An 18,854-nucleotide genomic window follows, 5' to 3' on the forward strand; every position below is an offset into this window, starting at 1 on the left:
AGACTGTAGCTCACAGAATTCAGAAGTGCCTGCACATTCCACTTGTTTTTCTCTAAGGACTTTTTAAACTTGTCCTGAGCTCCTGAAAGGCAGGCTTAACACAGGACCTAAGCACCGCCCACCCTTTTCTTTTAACGACACTATTTACCTTACCTGTCTTTTGCTTAATGCTTTAGAGCCCTTTGTGCTAAACTTGTCGCACGAACTTAAGCAGAAATCAGTTGCCTGCAGTAAAGCAGCTTAAGCGTCAGGCTTTGCAACAATGCGCAGAACATGCAAGAGACGTTACGTCAGACAAATTAATCAAACCCAAAGGGTGACTACAGCGTCAAAGTACTTAGAAATCGTAATGTAGGGACCACAAAGAATGTTTCCGAAAGCTTCCAAATAAGAGTTACTAACCCTTTCAAAAGAAGACATAGGTGGCCCTGAAAAGGGCCTTTGGATTTGCCACGGGAAAACACCGAGACTCAGCCGCCGAAGCCGTAGAGCGTGCGTCCCTGGCGCTTGAGCGCGTAGACCACGTCCATGGCCGTGACCGTCTTGCGCTTGGCGTGCTCGGTGTAGGTGACGGCGTCGCGGATGACGTTCTCCAGGAAGACCTTGAGCACCCCGCGGGTCTCCTCGTAGATGAGGCCGGAGATGCGCTTGACGCCGCCGCGCCGGGCCAGGCGGCGGATGGCGGGCTTGGTGATGCCCTGGATGTTGTCGCGCAGCACCTTGCGGTGGCGCTTGGCGCCGCCCTTGCCCAGGCCCTTCCCGCCCTTGCCGCGACCAGACATGACGAGTAGTTATGCGAGCGAAAAAGGGAATGCTTCTGCGCCGGCTCCTCAAGCCCTTTTATAGTACCAAGGCGGACCTGTTTGAAAACCCCAAGAGCAGGGGCGGGAACCTGAGTCAGTCCCCGCCTCTCCGCGCCATTGTCCTTGCTCGAAACCTGCGACCTGGCGGGGCGCCCGAGGCGACAGTGGAGGTTGGGGGTGGGATGTAATAAACGCTCCTATATATGTCTACGTGTATATATAGAATAACTGCAGCCACTAAGTGGTTTTATTCGCCCGGCTATTATTCTCTGCTGTTACTCAATTTCTCTTTCAGAGCACCAATTCATCCACTTTTCACAAAGAAGCCTGACACTTGTCCTTCAGACTTCCGAGAGTATAAAATAATTCATTAATACCTGCTGTACTGCCTTGTAGAGGCTTTAAATATAATCTTAAGCAAGCCATGTATTTATTAAGTTTCTAGGATTAGTTTTATCCTTTTATGGCTGTCCAGTTAACAAAGCAGGGCTTCCTGTCAGGCAGGCTGGATAAGCTGTCAGCAAACTGAAAGTATACAAAGGTTCCACATTTACAGGTGAAATCAGGCAAAAAAAAAATTACTCAATAGGTATAGCGAGCAGACCCTTCATCTGTTGTGAGTTCAAGGGTTTATGTATTTATTGTACCTTTGATCATGGATGGGGGCATTCAGCATCTCTATCTGTTAATACTATTTCCCCACCGCATTAGCATATCGTGTCTGGAGCCAAGCTTTCTCAGTTTCCTCATTTATATGCTCTATTAAAAAACCTGTATTAAAGGCGGTTTAAGTTTAAAAGAGATAACCTGTTCAAAGTGCTTAGAACGATAGCTGCAAATGAGCACCCTCTATGCATTAGTTATTAGGACTATTATCTTATTCTGGCTGCTCTGACTCACCCGTCTAAAGAGATGCACCTACAGCGCTAGACTGATTTGCTGAAACCTAGTTTGAAGAACTCCTGAATGTGGACAGGGAGTCAATTGGTAAAAACCTCCTTGGAAGACAGTGTGAAAATATTCACATAATATCAAAAACACAACTGTGACCCAGCAGTCTATCTCCAAGAAGGTATCCTGCAGATATACTCATGTACAGCATTGTTTACACAGCATATGAAGTCACCTAGATCTCTATCAATACATTAAAAACTCTAAGTAGAAAGAGGGATATCTTTATGCTCACATGAAAAAAAAAACATTCAAAATATGTTAAGTGAAAGAAGCCAGTGAGTAAAACAATTGTGTAAAAAAAAATTAAAATAGGGCATAAGAAATATATTTGCTTATATATAAATAAATATCCGTAGGAGAAAAAAAAAAGAACCCCTCAAAATAAGTCCTTAGGCCATCACTGATCCCTAATCCCCCGGAGGAGTGCCAGCTGCTTTGGAGATAAGATTGGCTTTTCCTCCCCGGCCTGTGAGGTGAACTAAGTTCCCCACAGCTGCCCCGGGAGTTTAGGGTGTGTGCAAACAGATTCCAGAGCAGGGAGCCATGAATAGGGATGTGTAGACAGGACTCAGGGGATCTGGGAACTTGTACAGAAGAAAAACTCAATTTTTATTTTCACTATCCGCCAAATGAACCTCAGCACTTCCTCCATTTATGAATGTAGGCAACGAACACAGTAGAAGTGGAAGTACCTGTCCTATGTTCATATTATATTATAGTTGTAAGTATCTCAAAATATCATTTAAACACATCACTCCTTCTAAATTGTGGTAGTTCTATCATACAGGTATATAGTTATTTAATGCATTTGTGAAGAAGCACATATGCTGCTATTTCACTAATTCAGATTTTTAATAATTTTAATATAGTTATTTTCTTTATAATCCTATGTGCCCTATTTTAAGCACTTAAAAATTTTATTTGTGGAAGGAATCCATAAGTTTCATCAAATATCCAAAGAGGTGCAAAGCACAGAAATGGTTAATAGATTACGTAGACATCCTGAAAGCCTGGAAAGACTCCGGATTTCATAAATCTGCAGAAAAGAGCAGTAGGAAATTCCACTAATATTGGCATGAAGATGATATATGAGTAATGAGAAAATGGGATGGATACATATTAATGAAGCATAATTATCAATAAAATTGATGTTTTAAAAAAAGAAAAAAGAATTGGATAGAGGTGTAGAAGTGTAAGATGTAATAATTTTCTCTGTTCATAAAAGGCAGAGGTTATTTTCCCTCCCCCTTTTCTTAAAGAATTGCCTTGGAGACATAGTAAGTCTGAGTTCTTACTCTAATTTTACAAATAGAGATAAATCCATCTAGGAATTAAATTCAATCTCCAGTTTTTACCAAGTAGAGCTATCTCTAAGACCAGTAGTCAAATAACCTCCAGATTTTATAAAAATAAGTCTATGGAATTAAGTTAGAGGTCTCCCTCAATATATACAAGAGATTGTCACAAGATGTAGCCACATTGTCTCTCCAGGAGATAAGAGAAGTCTTTGCTTTTTCTTCTGCTTTGCTGTATGTGTGATATTTTGTCTTATCTTTGTAGTCACTTTATTGCTATCTTATATGTGTAAATCTCTTAGTTCCCACTCAGTAATTAATTGTGTTCTCTCTCACTCCTCTATATTGTTTCAGTGGAGTTTTTTTGTTGGCAGAATTGTATTTTCCCAACAAGTAAAGGAGACCAAAAGATTCATTGTTTTCTGGTTCCTTTCTTTCTTTTTTAAAAATTTGTCTTTTTTTTAAAAAGATACATAGAATACAAAAAACGTTACATTAAAAAATATAAGAGGTTCCCATATGCCCCACACCCCTCACCCTCACTCTCCTCCCACATCAACAACCTCTTTCATCACTGTGGCACATTCATTACATTCGGTGAATACATTTTGGAGCACTGCTACACGGCATGGATTATAGTTTACATTGTAGTTTACACTCCCCTCCAGTCCATTCAGTGGGTTATGGTAGGATATATATTGTCCTGCATCTGTCCCTGCAATATCATTCAGGACAACTCCAAGTCCCAAAATTCCCCCACATCACACCTCTTTTTCCCTCTCCCTGCCCTCAGCAACTCCCGTGGCCATTGTCTCTACATCAATGATACAATTTCTTCCATTGTTAGAGTCCCTATAGTTCTATAGTAGAATACCAGTAAGTCCACTCTAATCCGTATTTTATTCCTGGTTCCTTTACTTTATCTAATTAGGACAGTGGTTGCTAAAGCATGAAATCTTTGTCTGGACTAATGTGAAGATTAAAACACTCTAAGCTTTGAGAGGCATAGTATGGGCCACTCAGAGCTCAATGGTAGATAAAAACTACTTATGTCATAATATTTCTACAACTTCTATGATGGATAAGAACCCCAGCAGTCAGATATGGCCCTTACTCATTTAAAATGAATAAGAGTGAAGCACCCACTACGTGTCAGCCCTAGTGTACAGGGTACCATGGTACAGTAAACGAGTGTTTGGGCAGTAGTTGTGGTGAGAGAATAAAGCAATGGGATGGGGAAGGGTACCCATGAGTCCTCATCCCACAAGTACTGTCTGTATATATTTGTGCAAATTCTATTAGATAAGTGACTGTATTTCATATCCCTAAGACCAACTCCATAGCTTTGATTTCATGCAATCTACTAGGAAGATTTAAAAATAGAAAAATAAGGACATAATATGAAGTTGTCTACAATGGCCATTAAAGAAATTAATGAAGAAGTTCAAAAAATGTGTCTCATCCAGTTTTAGAGATGAAGAATGATACAGATAAACATTTCAAGATATGTCATCAGATTATTCCGAAGTATACCTTGACTTTAAAAATGGGGTGAGGGAGATGGTAAGGAGGAAGAAAAGTAGAAAAAGATACCATAAAAAGTTGGATAATTTGACCAAGATCATGCAGTTTGTAAGTTGCAAAACAACTCAAATACAGATCTATGTGATTGGAAAATCCGTACTTGTTCTCTAAATCACACTGTGATAATGGTGATTTCAAGCCATATATGAGACTTTGAATGCCATACAAAGGAGTTTATTCTGAAAGTAGAAAGCTCCAGGAAGATGAGCCATATGAATTTTCTTTTTTGACCAGGCTAAATGGCTTTATTAAAGAAACCCCGAGTTGCGGAGGACTTAAGAGTTGGAATTGGGTCCCTTCTTCCCAAAGGTGGGCCTGGTATTGACAAAGGGCCTGTTGTATTGGATGCCCCACTTGATCTAGCCCATCTTCTCCTCCTGCTTGGCCACCTTGGGAGTCTTAAACACTCAGGGAAGCATGGACTTTCCCTACAGGCATGCACCGGCTACTTCCAGAGTGTTCAGGGCCTCCATGCCAACCCCCAACCCCAAGCCAGGGCAGTCTAATCCTCCAGAAGCTGCCTGCAAGGAGCACAACTGGATCTTTTGGAGCATTATCCTCATGCAACAATCATGAGCCTGGGTGACCTTCTCCTGGCCGGTCACTTCGAACATGTATACTTCCTGGGTGGGGGCTAAGAGCTACATGTTCGTGAAGGAACCATGGGCGCTGCTGCCGCTGCAGCGAGGAAGGAGTGGAGGAGGAAGGAACCAGGACACGCATCCTCACAGCCTGCTCCAGGTCACGTCACTCAGCCGTATCAACTCAAAGCTCACTTGAAGACTCTTTCATCGTGAGGAATGAAGCAGGTGACTGACAGCTTAGAGAGCTGAGAGGAAGGAGGAGATCATTCCAGTCAAGAAACTAAAGAGCCAAAATTACAACCATCCCAGGAAAATGAGAGAGCTGAGAGGAAGGAGGTCATTAGAAGACTGAGACTAGTCAGTCCAGTCAAGAAACTAAAGAGCCAAAATTACAACCATCCCAGGAAAATGAAAAAGGAGAGCCATGACTTTGATAAAACGTATAGGGATGTCAATTGGAGGGTTGTATTTTGATTGGAAGCTACTGAAATGAGATTGGTCGTCTAGAACCTGGATTGGGTAGATCTAGCAAGCACACAAAAATGCAGATTTGAACATTTGGGCAAGAGGACAAGACTGAAGGGAGAGTTCAGAGTTAGCCAAACAAAGTTAAGTCATGAAGCAAGAAGGTGAATGGGGCACTCCCTTGGAGAATTCCTACACGCAGATGTAGGAGATGGCTGAGACAGTGCTTCTTTGATTAGTCAAAACCATTTTTAAAAGATTAGGAATACATGAGCTCCACAGGAAATGAATACACACTCAAGGTAAAAAGATTTCTGTTGAGCCGGGTTCTTGCCTTTAAATTTCACTAACGTATTAATTTTTGTATCTTCAAGGTAGATGTGCTGCGTGAAGTAAACAGACATCTATGGCTTCTGAGGAAAACAAAGGAGAGGTATGAAATCCTCACCTCTTAGTGCAACATACACTTGTACACGTTTGAAAAGAAACACATACTAATTAGAAACAAATACATACTTTGAGGAGTGAAGACCATGAAATTAACTCACTTTCTGCTATCAATTTCCTCAACATTGAGCATGTACCATGATGGTTCCTATAAACATCCTTGCTTTAAAAGAGATGTAGTAGTGAATGTAAACCATGACTTTTAAAACAATTTCTCCTTCAAGGGATATTTAAACATACAGAGGGAGATTAGAGATAGAGGTAGTGATAGAGATATAGAGATGAGAGAGAAGAGAGAGAAAGAATGAGAAAGACATATTCCTTATGTTACTTAAATACTTTGCCTAAATTTATCTTTCCCAAGCTTGACACTCTCTGTTCTTGAAAAGCTCGTGGGCATTGAATAACTGATCCCCTCCGTAAAACCAATAGAAATAAAATATTTTTTAATTCCATAAAGGGATCCGAGTCTCCCTTCTTTTTTTCCTCGGATCTCCTCTGTGATCAGCTATTGCAATCCAGGCACAACTAGCATGTCTCAAGGCTCACTGACCACTGCTTTCCTATTTTGCTAAGAGAAATGTGGAATGCTTAACCCCCAAAATTAATTGACCCTCCTAAGAGACACAAGAATCCACAACTCTTTTTAGCCTGAAAGAACGACTTTTCTTGGCAGAAGGAACCGTAATTCCCTACTACTATTTTGATACACAGATCCAGAAAGAGCCTGTATTACTTCCCCTAATTCAAAATAGTTTTTCTGGGCAAATCTCAATGAAAATCAAGCAGTTGTTGAGCGAATAAGAAGCAAAGAATGTATAGAACATTATTAGAGAGCAAGTACTTGCAGGCACAAAAGGAAGAACTTATATTTCAAACGACTTTCAAAAAAGTTGTCTCTCTGACCTGTGACGTGGCCAGAGAGGTGGAGGCTTTCGGGAAAGGCCGAGGCCACATGAGAAAGAAAATCGTAAATTCTTAAAGCTTAAGCCGTCCGGGTTCATTGTGGCATAGAATTGGTGTGATTCCTTCGCGGGAATTTTTCATTTCTTGCGTTCCGGAATCGTAACAAACAACTGCGGGAGAACACCGAAACGCGCGGCGGCCGGGCTGGGAGCCAATCAGCGCACAGCGGCGCTTTCTACGTATACACTCGGCAGGCTTGCGCGCACGCCCCGGGACATTTTGTGGTTTTCTTTTCCCTTGCTTTGTGAATATACAACCCTACAATCGTGTCGGAAACTGCACCTGCCGCTCCTATCGCGCCCCCCATGGAGAAGACGCCCGTGAAGAAGGCCCGCAAGTCCGCGGGCGCCGCCAAGCGCAAGGCGTCCGGGCCGCCCGTGTCCGAGCTCATCGCCAAGGCCGTGGCCGCCTCCAAGGAGCGCAGCGGCGTGTCCCTGGCGGCGCTCAAGAAGGCGCTGGCGGCCGCCGGCTACGCCGTGGAGAAGAACAGCCGCATCAAGCTGGGCCTCAAGAGCCTGGTGAGCAAGGGCACCCTGGTGCAGACCAAGGGCACCGGCGCCTCCGGCTCCTTCAAGCTCAGCAAGAAGGCGCCCGGGGAGGCCAAGCCCAAGGCCAAGAAGGGCGGCGCGGCCAAGGCCAAGAAGCCCAAGAAGGCAACGCGGGCGGCCACCCCGAGGAAAAATGCCAGAAAGACCCCGAAGGCTAAGCCAGCTGCAGCTGTGGCCAAAAAAGTGGCGAAGAGCCCGAGAAAGGCGAACGCAGGCAGGCCAAGGAAGACCGGAAGTCCAGCCAAGTCGAGAGCTCCGCAGCCTCAGGGGGCCCAGCCCAAAGCAGGCAAGCCGAAGAAAGCAGCCCCCCAAAAGTGAGACAGTTGTCCGCTTTCTCAGTACCTAAAGGCTCTTTTCAGAGTCACCTAACGGATCTATGAAGGAGCTTGTAATGGTGACTTTCTTTAGCGGCCGGCAGGGGTGCTGGCAGTGGGCGTGGGGGTAGATTTAGTTACAGCCCCTGATCGAGGCTGGCGCTGAAACGAGCGGACATTTGGAGTTAAAAGTCGGCATTCCTGCGACTTGGCTTAGTGACCAGCCCCCTGCCGCCTGTGGACTTGGAGCTGACTGCTAGTACAAGCCTTCACAAAGCTCCTGAAAAGCAGACTGATGGGAAAATGCCTCTGTATACAGAGACTCACATTCTGATTGGACAAGGGAGATGTTCACCCCTGACAAAAAAATCCCTGTAGCATTTCGACCAATAGCATCTCCTCCACTTCTCCCATTGTAGATGATGATTCCTACCACTTTCTCCCCTGAATCATCTTTATTTGCAAGGTTCTTTAGCTTTCCCCAGCAGACCTTGAACGAAATTACTGCATTAAATGATGGATCCTGAAACTGGCTCTCTTGAGTAGTTTAAAATGCGCGCGCCAGAATGCTATTGGCCAAGTGATTTTTTCCCACATACCGTCTATGCAGGCAACTAAATATTTTAGTCGAAATTTCAACTTTCCCTTTAGTTATTGTAATTAATGTGGTTACCCTAAATACACAGAACTGCAGTTTGATGTTATTAGCATTTTACAAGTCTTCATATAAAAACCAAAGTTTTCATGTGTAAGCCTGGGTTAAGAGAGACAAGGAAGGTTTGCTTCCAGAATATATGTATGGTTTTGCTTTCCTCTCCAAAATTGTCTGTTCACTGTCAAGTCACAGCTGGAAATGTAAAAATGTGAATTACACGTGCTCTTAAAACAAAGCAAGACAGTTTTCAGTTTCTCATCTTTCTGAACCAGTTTTGTAATCCTGATAGCATGCTCCATTGTTAAATATACACTTAACTCACCTTGAAAAATTCTCACATTTCTGAAAACACTGTACTACGTAATTAACATAATTCTGACTTATTATACAAACCAAAATAGTCACTTTAAAAGGAAAGTGCAAGCCCTTCCTACGGAAGAGGTGGTGGCTCTGAAAAGAGCCTTTGGTTTAAAAGATGCGCCCGTCACCAAGGTCCAATTCGGCAGCCAAAGAGCTCACTTGCCCTTGGCCTTGTGGTGGCTCTCGGTCTTCTTGGGCAGCAGCACGGCCTGGATGTTGGGCAGCACGCCGCCCTGCGCGATGGTGACCTTGCCCAGCAGCTTGTTGAGCTCCTCGTCGTTGCGGATGGCCAGCTGCAGGTGGCGCGGGATGATGCGCGTCTTCTTGTTGTCGCGGGCCGCGTTGCCCGCCAGCTCGAGGATCTCGGCCGTCAGGTACTCGAGCACGGCGGCCAGGTAGACCGGGGCGCCGGCGCCGACCCGCTCGGCGTAGTTGCCCTTGCGCAGCAGGCGGTGCACGCGGCCCACGGGGAACTGCAGGCCGGCCCGCGACGAGCGCGTCTTGGCCTTGGCGCGCGCCTTGCCGCCCTGCTTGCCGCGTCCGGACATGGTGGCTACTACGGGTAGAAAGCTTTCTAACCACAGAAACAGGAAAGAAATGCGCTAACTCCGAGCATAAGTACTTATTTATAGTGCTGGGTAGAAGTGTACTATGCAAAGTTTGATTGGTTAGAAATCATCTTTTGAGAAGCCAACCAATAAGAACGTATATATGATGCACCTAATTTGCATATTCCTCGTATACTAATATAGTGTATTGTCAAATCAGAAATCGACATTTTGTAAGCCCTCATTTGCATAGAAGGCATATAAATAACGGAGCGTGTACGCAGAAGTGCTCACTTTACATTCTTTCATCTATTTTGGGTAATTCTTTCCAACATGCCTGAGCCGGCCAAGTCCGCTCCTGCCCCGAAGAAGGGCTCCAAGAAGGCGGTGACCAAGGCGCAGAAGAAGGACGGCAAGAAGCGCAAGCGCAGCCGCAAGGAGAGCTACTCGGTCTACGTCTACAAGGTGCTCAAGCAGGTGCACCCCGACACCGGCATCTCGTCCAAGGCCATGGGCATCATGAACTCCTTCGTCAACGACATCTTCGAGCGCATCGCGGGCGAGGCGTCGCGCCTGGCGCATTACAACAAGCGCTCGACCATCACGTCGCGGGAGATCCAGACGGCCGTGCGCCTGCTGCTGCCCGGGGAGCTGGCCAAGCACGCCGTGTCCGAGGGCACCAAGGCCGTCACCAAGTACACCAGCTCCAAGTAGGCGCCCCCGGGAAGCGCCTTTCGCCTCACCCCAAAGGCTCTTTTCAGAGCCACGCATGCGTTCAACAGATGAGTTGTAATTCTTTTAGAGGCTACTAATGGATTTCCTTGTCTTGCAATTTAAAATTGCTCTACCAGTCTTTATCTTCCTAACTGAATAAGAAACTTGGCATAGTGATAGTTAGCTTAAGTCGAGCATTTAAGAGCGTATACAGTTTTGGAACCCACTAATTTGGCATCCCCTTACTAGATACTAATATGACTGCATTTAGAAAGTTTAGAACTTAAATTTTCCTGTGTCAGTCTCTAAGTTGATCCTGCTTGATCTGCAACTACTGGAAAGACAGCACCTTGGCACAGACAGGTTTATTTCAAAAGCCCTTTCTATCATGTAAACATGTACTGATAAATTTGGCTGAGATGGTAAGCCTCAGTTTGAAAAGGTTTTACCAGCATGCTTTGCAGTTCGGTTAATTTCTCCCTGAGACTCTTGAGCAGAGGAGGGAAGGGACAAAGAGATGCAGTGTCCACAAGGCACAGAGGGGTGGGGGTAGGAAAGCAGTGTAGAATGCCTTCAAGCTTCAGTTACTAAGATTTCTTTCGGGAAAGTCAGGTCTCTACAGTCTTGACTCAGGATCCAAAATTTTTGTGAGCACTCTGCCTAAAAGTTCCCCAGGTAACCGGAGAGAAGCCCAGTACTCAATCCTTGCAGGTGGCACTGTGGACGGGCCATAATAGCTACCTAAGGACTGAGGCCCCTTTACCACTCGCCCTTTCCCAAAAGTTGCGGAGTGTCAAAGATGCGAGAAGGTAGAAAGGAAAGGACAGCTCCTTCAAGATGAGGCTTCTGCTGGGCAAGGGAGGATGGCACGAAGAATCTCTGATGCTGGGGACTAAATTGTTGTGGGAAAAAGAAACAGGAAGAGAGACTGGAGGCAGGTAGGAGGGAGTAAGGACAGGACCCAATCGTCAGAGATCATGGATCAAGACCACAGCGAAGGGAATGAAATGGGCCTGGGGAGAAGTGCTGCTGGAGGGTGAGGCTGCCTGAGGTAGGGAATCATTTAGCTAGAAATTCTAGTGTCCTCACGCCCTCCCACGCAAACATGGGTTCATAGATTATGGGGATAGGATGACCATAATGTGGCAAACTCAGTACCGAATGGACAATTAAAATTCTGGGCAATTTATTTTTAATTCTTCAAAGCACTGAAGAGCTGCCAAGAAAGTGAGGAACTCTTAGGTCCAGGAGCTTTGGCCACACAAAACCCTGAGGATCACAGGCGACTTTAGGCTTTCGTGTAGATTTTATAGACTGTGTATAAAAAAAAAAATCTTTCCTTGTGAACCTGAGACACCAAACCAAAAGCTCTGTCCTCAAGATAGAAGGATGGACTAGAAATAGCTAAAACACACAGATATACTCACCTGGGATGATTGCAAAGAAGACAGCATATGTCCTGAGCCTTGTTGCCGAGCTGAGGTAGATTCTGCAACTGAGAATTTGGACTTCATGCCAGCCAGTCTGCGTGCTTACTTATTGTTGGTATTCATACCATGTGGAGTGAAAAAAACACAAGCTGATAATTTAGAGAGATACCAAGCTGGTTGTGTCTCCTGACTACAGTGGTAGAAGCAAATACAAATCTCTATGAAGGAACAAGCTTCATTCTTGGCCTCAACAAATCCCCACAGATAAAATATCAAAGATAATGTGTGAACAACTTGACAATTGAAATTAACCAAACATGTCATGAAACAAGACATTTTGACCAAGAGCAACAGATAACGGGAATAAAAGGTCAAAGAAAGGGAGTTATCAGATAGACTTCAAATGATGAACTTTTATATCTTGAAAAAAATAAAATGACAGTGTTCAAAATATATTTAGAGACTAAGAAAATGCAAAGTAAAGACCTGGTAGATTTGGAAAAAGAACCACATAGAAATTATAGGAATGTATATGTGCACACGTACTATATATATGCATATATACACATATATAATAGCAATTATAAGAGAAAATTAAAATTAAAAGTTTACCAGATATGCTTCATTGCCAGTGTGACACAGCTGAAGATGTTTAGTGAGTTATATAACAAGTGCTTAAAGTAGTATCCAAAATGCAGCAGAGTGAAAGAAATGTCACAATAAATTTGTGACCTGAAATGGGCAGTACAAAGCTCTGACATGCATCTAATCATAGTACCAGAAGGAAAAACAAGAGAATGATGTAGATGTGCAATTGAAAAGATCATGACAAAATTTTCAATAATTGTTAGGTTGTTCATACAAGTAAGTATTAATTAAATGGAATGAAAAGTCATTGAAGAAAAAGGAGTCAATTGTGTGTTATCATGAACTAAGACTTACACAGCTCTTGGACTATTTTTGTCTCTCCGGATTACTGTATGTGTTTCACTAAATTCCTGTAAAGATGGAAAAAACACTCCTCTTTGGGTGAGTCCTCATTACACTTCAAAGTTGTATAGAGGCCAGTTTCGTATATTTATGATTCACACATTTAAAATTAGTTGCTTAGTCCCATAGGCCCCTATTTAAATTCTATAAATTCAATAGTTACCTGCAAAATTTGGATTCATTTGTGGGGCAGATGGCCAAGTGTTGTTGACTTGACACTTACTGTATTAGTTGTATTTATCCTGAATTGGAACTATGTCAGACCATAAAATGTTTTGTGTTCTCAGGCAATGTGTCCTTATTCACAGGTACATGTTTACTAATCAGTGCCCTTTTCAGGGGGGAATTTCATGGCGAGGCTGAAATTTCAGTAAAGCTAGCAAAATCATCACACCTAAAGTGATGGCATGTTAATTTAACTCTCCAGCTGTGGCTCTCAATCAGTGGCTTTCAGTTTTACCCACAATGGAAAAATATCGAATTCTCAAATTCAAAAAGGGGTGGTGTTGATAAAGCTTATAAAACTAACAAATAAAACTAATGGCAATGCTAATATAAACTAAGAAATGAAAACAAATGATCCTAGACAAAGAATAAAAAGGGAAAGTGCCAAAAAAAAAAAAGTGAAAGAGAAGGGATTCAAAGGAAATTTAGCTGCCTGGCCCCTTCCCCTGCGTGTGGCTCTCAGAGCAGCCATACAGACAGTTCCCTAGCAGGGTTCCCCCTCAAACTGCAGAGAAACACCAGGATCACCAGGAGATCTTGTGAAGCTGATGCAAAGTCTTCTTGGCAGGTCTGCATGGAGTCCAAGGCCCTGCTTTTTGTTTTTTTAGGAGATACTGGGGATTGAACCAGACCCTCATACAGGGAAGCAGGCACTCAACCACTTGAGCTACATTTGCTCCCCTCTGCTTTTATAACAAGCTTCCAGGCAAGTTGCTGCGGGTCCAGGGACCACAACTGGAATATTGAGGCCTTCATAGAAAGTAAGCCATGGCCACAAGGAATATCACAGTGAAAATATACAGAAAACAAGAACAAAACAAAAGAATAAAACAAATACATCATATACAGATAAATCATATACAGATAAATACAAATACATCATATACAGATAAAATACATCCTATGCAGAAGGTTGATTCATGACATAGTGAAGAATAAAGGTAAGATGGATGTTGTTTGTGTCTTGGCTGGGTAATGCTATTTTCCATATTTATACATGGTGACAAAGGCCAGCTAAAACAAGAGCGGGAGAAAGCCTAGGTGGGAGATCTTGTGAAAAACTGTCTCAGGCACAGGGAAGAAGTACAGAAGCTTGAGGTAGTGTTGTAGAATTTGAGAGAGGTTCAATTCTTTGCTTATAGAGAGGCCAGGACTCAGGAATGATTTTGAGAAGGAAAAATGGTTTATTGATGGCCAGCTGGACTCGGGAGCTTTCTGTTTCAATCCCGAGCCCTGAACAAGACTTTCAAATTTCTTTTATACAGAGAGAAAAGGTTAAATGGTCCCTTTGTTTCAGTTCTCAATAGGCTTGAATTAGCATATATATCTTCCACATCTTAGGTAAGCTTTTAGCATGGACTTCATACATTCTACATAAGCTTTTAGCATATTTGGTTTGCATTTACCCTAAATACTTAAAGTTTATAGACCTTGCATTTTTAAACTGTTTCCTGGGACTGGAGTCCTTGCCATTGTCATCAAGGGCAGGACTGCAGCCTTTTACCGTTTCACACCCACAAGTCAGACAGATTAGGTTATCTCTGAAGAGACAAAGAGCCTTCCACCCATAGCCCACATCAGTAGGATGTGCCGGGCTTTTTGGGGTACAGTAAGGAGGCCGGTGGACAGAGAGGTAATGGGGTGTTGGACCATGGGGGACTTGGCAGGCCACCGCAAGTATCTCAGCTTTTGTTTTAAGGGAGATGGGAAGCTATTAGAGGGTTTGAGGAGAGCAGGGGGAAGGAATGTCTTGAGTTTAAAAAAGCTCACTCTGACTCTGCGTGGCAATTGGTTTGTAGGATGGGAGCAGGCAGAGAGGGAAGAGATTACTGTGGAAATCCAGGTGAAACAAATGAAAGTTGATGGGATCGACATGGTAATGCTGGAGGCTGAAAGAATCCACCAGATTCAGGATAGACTTTGAGGGAAGAGTCAACTGGGCTTGTTGTTTGACTGGATGTGAAGTGTGGGAGAAAATGGAAAGTCAAGAATGGTTTCAAGGTGTTCAGTCTGAGATGTTGGCAGAAGAGGGACATTTTATTGAGCTGGGGAAGACTCTGGGGAGGTTGGGGGCAAGGTCAAGGGTTAGGCAAAAACAGGCTATCCTTATTGGACAGCCTAATGAATATGATGAGCAGCAATTGGATATACAAGTCTGGAGTTCAGATAAGACATCTAGGCTGGAGATGTACATTGGGAAGTCAGCACTAAATATATGACATGTAAAGTTATGAGATAGGAAGAGAGCACTAAGGGAGACGAGATTCAATAACTGAGCCTGGGAAGCATCCATTGAGACAGGCCCAAAGGGGTTTAGGATGCAAAAGGATTTATATGAGTTTTTAGGGGGAGGATGGTTGGGAAAGCAGGACCTACCCAGTTCAAACCTCAGACTTTAAATCAATTCAGAGCCTTGGATATCTGTGTAAAGTATGGGACACTGGTGTCTGTTATAAGGGAAGATATGGGGTTGGAGGGAAAGCCCAAGAAAGGACTGAAAAACTGACTGTGAGAAATGTGAAAGGGACAAGAAGATAAAAGGAAGGCAGAGTCATGTTTTTTCCTTTCTCTTGGTACTGAAAGAAGTAAAAATAAAGTAATTTATACCAAGGGATTGAGGAGTTCAAGTGTCAGTCCTGCAGAGAGTGACTTACTCTTCGGAAGAGGCAGCTTGGGAAGGAGTGGAAAGAGCACAATAAACATTAACCCATCTCTCCAAGTGCCTTAGAATGTCAAACACAAGGATTTTTCTATAAGGAACTTGGGCCTTTGCTATCAATTTCCTCCACAGCAAAGCTCCAGAGACTTTTCTAGTAAGAAAATAGGTCAACCATCTAGGAACTACTGCCTACTGGGAACTCACAAATGGAAAATTATTTTCTCCATCCAGAAATTTCCAGGTCAGTAATTCTGATCGTTTAAGAACAATTATTCAAAACTTGGAAAAACTCCTTTGAGGTGCAAAAGGCTTTATTTTTGAGGAGGCCCCATTTATCTATTTGTTCTTTGCTGCTTGCGCTTTGGGTGTGAAGTTCATGAAGCCATTTCCTATTACAGGGTCCTATCAATACTCCTCTACATTGTTTTTCAAGGTCTTTATGGTCTTGGCTCTTATATTTAGGCATTTGGTCCATCTTGAGTGAATTTTTATATGTGGTGTGAGATGGTGATCCTTTTTCATTCTTGTGCATATGGATATCCAGTTTTCCAAGCACCATTTTTTGAAGAGGACATTCTCTTAAGTTGAGTGGGCTTTCTCCCAATGGGAGAAAATATTTGGTCACCATTTATCTGATAGGAGTCTACTATTCTGCATATATAAAGAAATCCTGTATCTCAAAAATAAAAAGACAAACAACCCATTTCAAAAATGGGCAAGAGATTTGAACAGATGCTTCTCCAAAGAAGAGATACAAATGGCTAAAAAGCACATTAGGGCAATGCAAATCAAAACTACATTGAAATATCATCTTACTCCCTTTAGAGTGGCCACTATTAAAAAACAGAAGACTACAAGTGTTGGAGAGGTTGGAGAGGAATGGGACTTGGAATGCGATAAGGATGGGAGCATAGGGATACTATTGGGTGGGGATTTGCAGACCTTGAATAAAAGGGAGAAATGGTAAAGACAAATGAGTTTATATAGCTAAGAGACTTTAAAATGAGTCGGGAGGTTATCAGAGGGAATGCACTTTCGCACATCTCAGCAGGATCCCAGAGACAGCCAAAGTAGATATAACCTACTTGTAATGGTGCTCATGAGGGCTACAGAGACACACAGATTCTACGGTCATGGCAAATGGTTCTGAAGTTCAGTGCCTTGTCAGTGGGCCCTACTTATGGCAAATGGTTCTGAAGTTCAGTGCCTTGTCAGTGGGCCCTACTTTGGAATTTGTGTTCCTGAGTGTGCTGGAGTTGGACTCAGATATGACCTTTCTACATGTGCCTCTTCTGTCACTTTTACTGAACCTGTGGTTGGCGCTGGGGTTGATTATTCTCAGGAAACTTGAATCTCTGGACTGGCCACATGCCAGCTGGGCCCTGAGCCTCAGCAGACTTGCAACTCTTACTCTCCAGTTCGTTGGACTTATCCAGATCAGCTAACAGGGAGGAGAAGATGGTCAACCGCCACACCAGGGAACAAAGAGTGCCTACAACTGCAATCAGGAAAACCGCATCCACGATCTGTGTGGGATCTAATCTCCCTCTTGATTGAGAAGTGGAGTGGACTTCACCATCCCAGGGTCCACAGGATGGAGGAATAAAATATGGATTAGAGTGGATTTACTGGTGTTCTACTAAAGAACTATTGTGACTCTAGCAATGGATGAAATTGTATCATTGAGGTGGAGAAAGTGGCCATGGTAGTTGCTGAGGGCAGGAAGCGGGAAGAAGAGATATGATGTGGGGGCATTTTCGGGATGTGGTGTTTTCCCAAATGATATTGCAGTGAGAGATGTTGGACATTTTATATCCTGCCATAATCCACTAAATGGACTGGGGTGAATGAAAATTGTAATGTAAACTATAATCCATGTGGTGAAGCAGTGCTCCCAAATGTACTCACCAGATGCAGTGCATTTGCCACAATGATGAAAGAAGTTGTTGATGTGGGAGGAGTGGGGGGGCGGGGGGGTGTGTGGGGTATATGGGAACCACTTATATTTTTTAATGTAACATTTTTTGCAATCTATGTATCTTAAAAAAAAAAAGACCATTAAAAATCAAAAACAAAACAAAACAAAAAAACTTGGAAAGAATGCAAAGGAGGAGGAGTGGCCTGCTGTTTCTCTTTGCCAGACCACAGTGTAATGCTGTAGGTCTGTTGCTCTGACTCCCTGTGAATGTCTTAGCTGGCCTCTCACCATGTGGACCCTGAATGTTTTATAGGAGAGTATCTCATGGTATACCCACTTGTCCTCAAATGCCTGAGAGCCAGCTCTATGTCCCTGTAGGACCCAGGACATCATCATGTGCACTCCTCGGTCAGCCCTGATGAAGAGTTAAAGATTTAAAAAATGCCCAGTAGCTGTATCTTAAAACCATTTTTAAAAGATTAAATTTAATAGTATATTCTATTTATTCCAATATAGCCAAAATACTATCATTTCAACATGTATTCTATACAAAAATTACTAATGGGATATTTTACTTTCTTTTCCTCTGAATATTTGAAAATATGTAATGTGGACACTACATTTACACTGGAAATAGTTTATTTGTATGTAGATTTTATTAAATTGATAGTTGATTCAAATAGTCAAGTTGTTCCATACATACTTAAAATTTTCCTAATAATTGAATCAAGCATCAGTTTTTAAGTTTAATTTTGAATTAATTAAAATTAAATAAAAATAAGAAATTTAGTTTTTCTCTAGCAATAGCCACATTTCAGTGCTCAATGTATTTGGTGGCACAGCTCCAATCTATAAGCTAAAATTCACAAGCCATTCCTACTTTAGTTGGTATTTCACATGTCTTGAAGATGAACAGGAATGTTTTTAATGGGTACATGAAGAAATTATCTAAGAATTACTAAGAAACCTTAAATCATTTGCTCACAAGCAGTTTACTCACATATGCATTTACTCACATTTACACTGTCAATAAACAAAGGAAAATCAGACTTTAATAGAGCAAGGGAAAACAAAAAGAGAGACTGGTAGAGTAAATCCTATTTTCCGTATTTTGCAGGATAAATTAGCTGGGAGAGAGCAAGAAGGCAATATGCCCCTCAAGCAGGCTGTCTACAGGTATCGAGAAAACAATTACAGCTTTTATATATTCCCCAAGAGACTGTAAGTTTACCTGTGGATTCCTACAAGAGGTTGTCCCTGCAAAATGTGCCACTGTCCTTTTACCAGTACCTTCAGGTCATTTAGATCCATGTGCTCACTTCCCTCCATGGAATTTCTCAGTATCACTCTTCTGGTTAATTGATTCAATTACCTTTCCATTCATGTGCTGAATGA

At 42.8% G+C, this 18,854-nt stretch overlaps 4 protein-coding genes across 4 annotated transcripts; 2 read left to right on the forward strand and 2 right to left on the reverse strand.

Moving 5' to 3' along the window:
* Nucleotides 1-419: 419 nt before the first annotated feature.
* LOC101435898 (histone H4) lies at nucleotides 420-796 on the reverse strand. The gene has a single exon (XM_004463510.4). The coding sequence runs from the start codon at nucleotides 780-782 to the stop codon at nucleotides 471-473; it is 312 nt and encodes a 103-aa protein (XP_004463567.1). The 5' UTR covers nucleotides 783-796; the 3' UTR covers nucleotides 420-470.
* A 6,537-nt stretch (nucleotides 797-7,333) lies between these two features.
* On the forward strand, nucleotides 7,334-8,549 carry LOC101443240 (histone H1.4-like). The gene has a single exon (XM_004463527.3). The coding sequence runs from the start codon at nucleotides 7,404-7,406 to the stop codon at nucleotides 7,962-7,964; it is 561 nt and encodes a 186-aa protein (XP_004463584.2). The 5' UTR covers nucleotides 7,334-7,403; the 3' UTR covers nucleotides 7,965-8,549.
* Nucleotides 8,550-9,096: 547 nt separating this feature from the next.
* LOC101436319 (histone H2A type 1) lies at nucleotides 9,097-9,557 on the reverse strand. Its single transcript, XM_004463511.3, has one exon. The coding sequence runs from the start codon at nucleotides 9,521-9,523 to the stop codon at nucleotides 9,131-9,133; it is 393 nt and encodes a 130-aa protein (XP_004463568.1). The 5' UTR covers nucleotides 9,524-9,557; the 3' UTR covers nucleotides 9,097-9,130.
* Nucleotides 9,558-9,831: 274 nt separating this feature from the next.
* LOC101437586 (histone H2B type 1-C/E/F/G/I) lies at nucleotides 9,832-10,287 on the forward strand. The gene has a single exon (XM_004463514.4). The coding sequence runs from the start codon at nucleotides 9,857-9,859 to the stop codon at nucleotides 10,235-10,237; it is 381 nt and encodes a 126-aa protein (XP_004463571.1). The 5' UTR covers nucleotides 9,832-9,856; the 3' UTR covers nucleotides 10,238-10,287.
* The last annotated feature ends 8,567 nt before the right edge of the window (nucleotides 10,288-18,854 follow it).

Source organism: Dasypus novemcinctus, chromosome 22 (assembly GCF_030445035.2).
Source record: "Dasypus novemcinctus isolate mDasNov1 chromosome 22, mDasNov1.1.hap2, whole genome shotgun sequence".
In the NCBI taxonomy this organism is placed as follows: Eukaryota; Metazoa; Chordata; class Mammalia; order Cingulata; family Dasypodidae; genus Dasypus; species Dasypus novemcinctus.

Coding starts and splice junctions, on each gene's coding strand:
- LOC101436319 (XM_004463511.3), bottom strand. CDS start 9,523: ATGTCCGGACGCGGCAAGCAGGGCGGCAAGGCGCGCGCCAAGGCCAAG.
- LOC101437586 (XM_004463514.4), top strand. CDS start 9,857: ATGCCTGAGCCGGCCAAGTCCGCTCCTGCCCCGAAGAAGGGCTCCAAG.
- LOC101443240 (XM_004463527.3), top strand. CDS start 7,404: ATGGAGAAGACGCCCGTGAAGAAGGCCCGCAAGTCCGCGGGCGCCGCC.
- LOC101435898 (XM_004463510.4), bottom strand. CDS start 782: ATGTCTGGTCGCGGCAAGGGCGGGAAGGGCCTGGGCAAGGGCGGCGCC.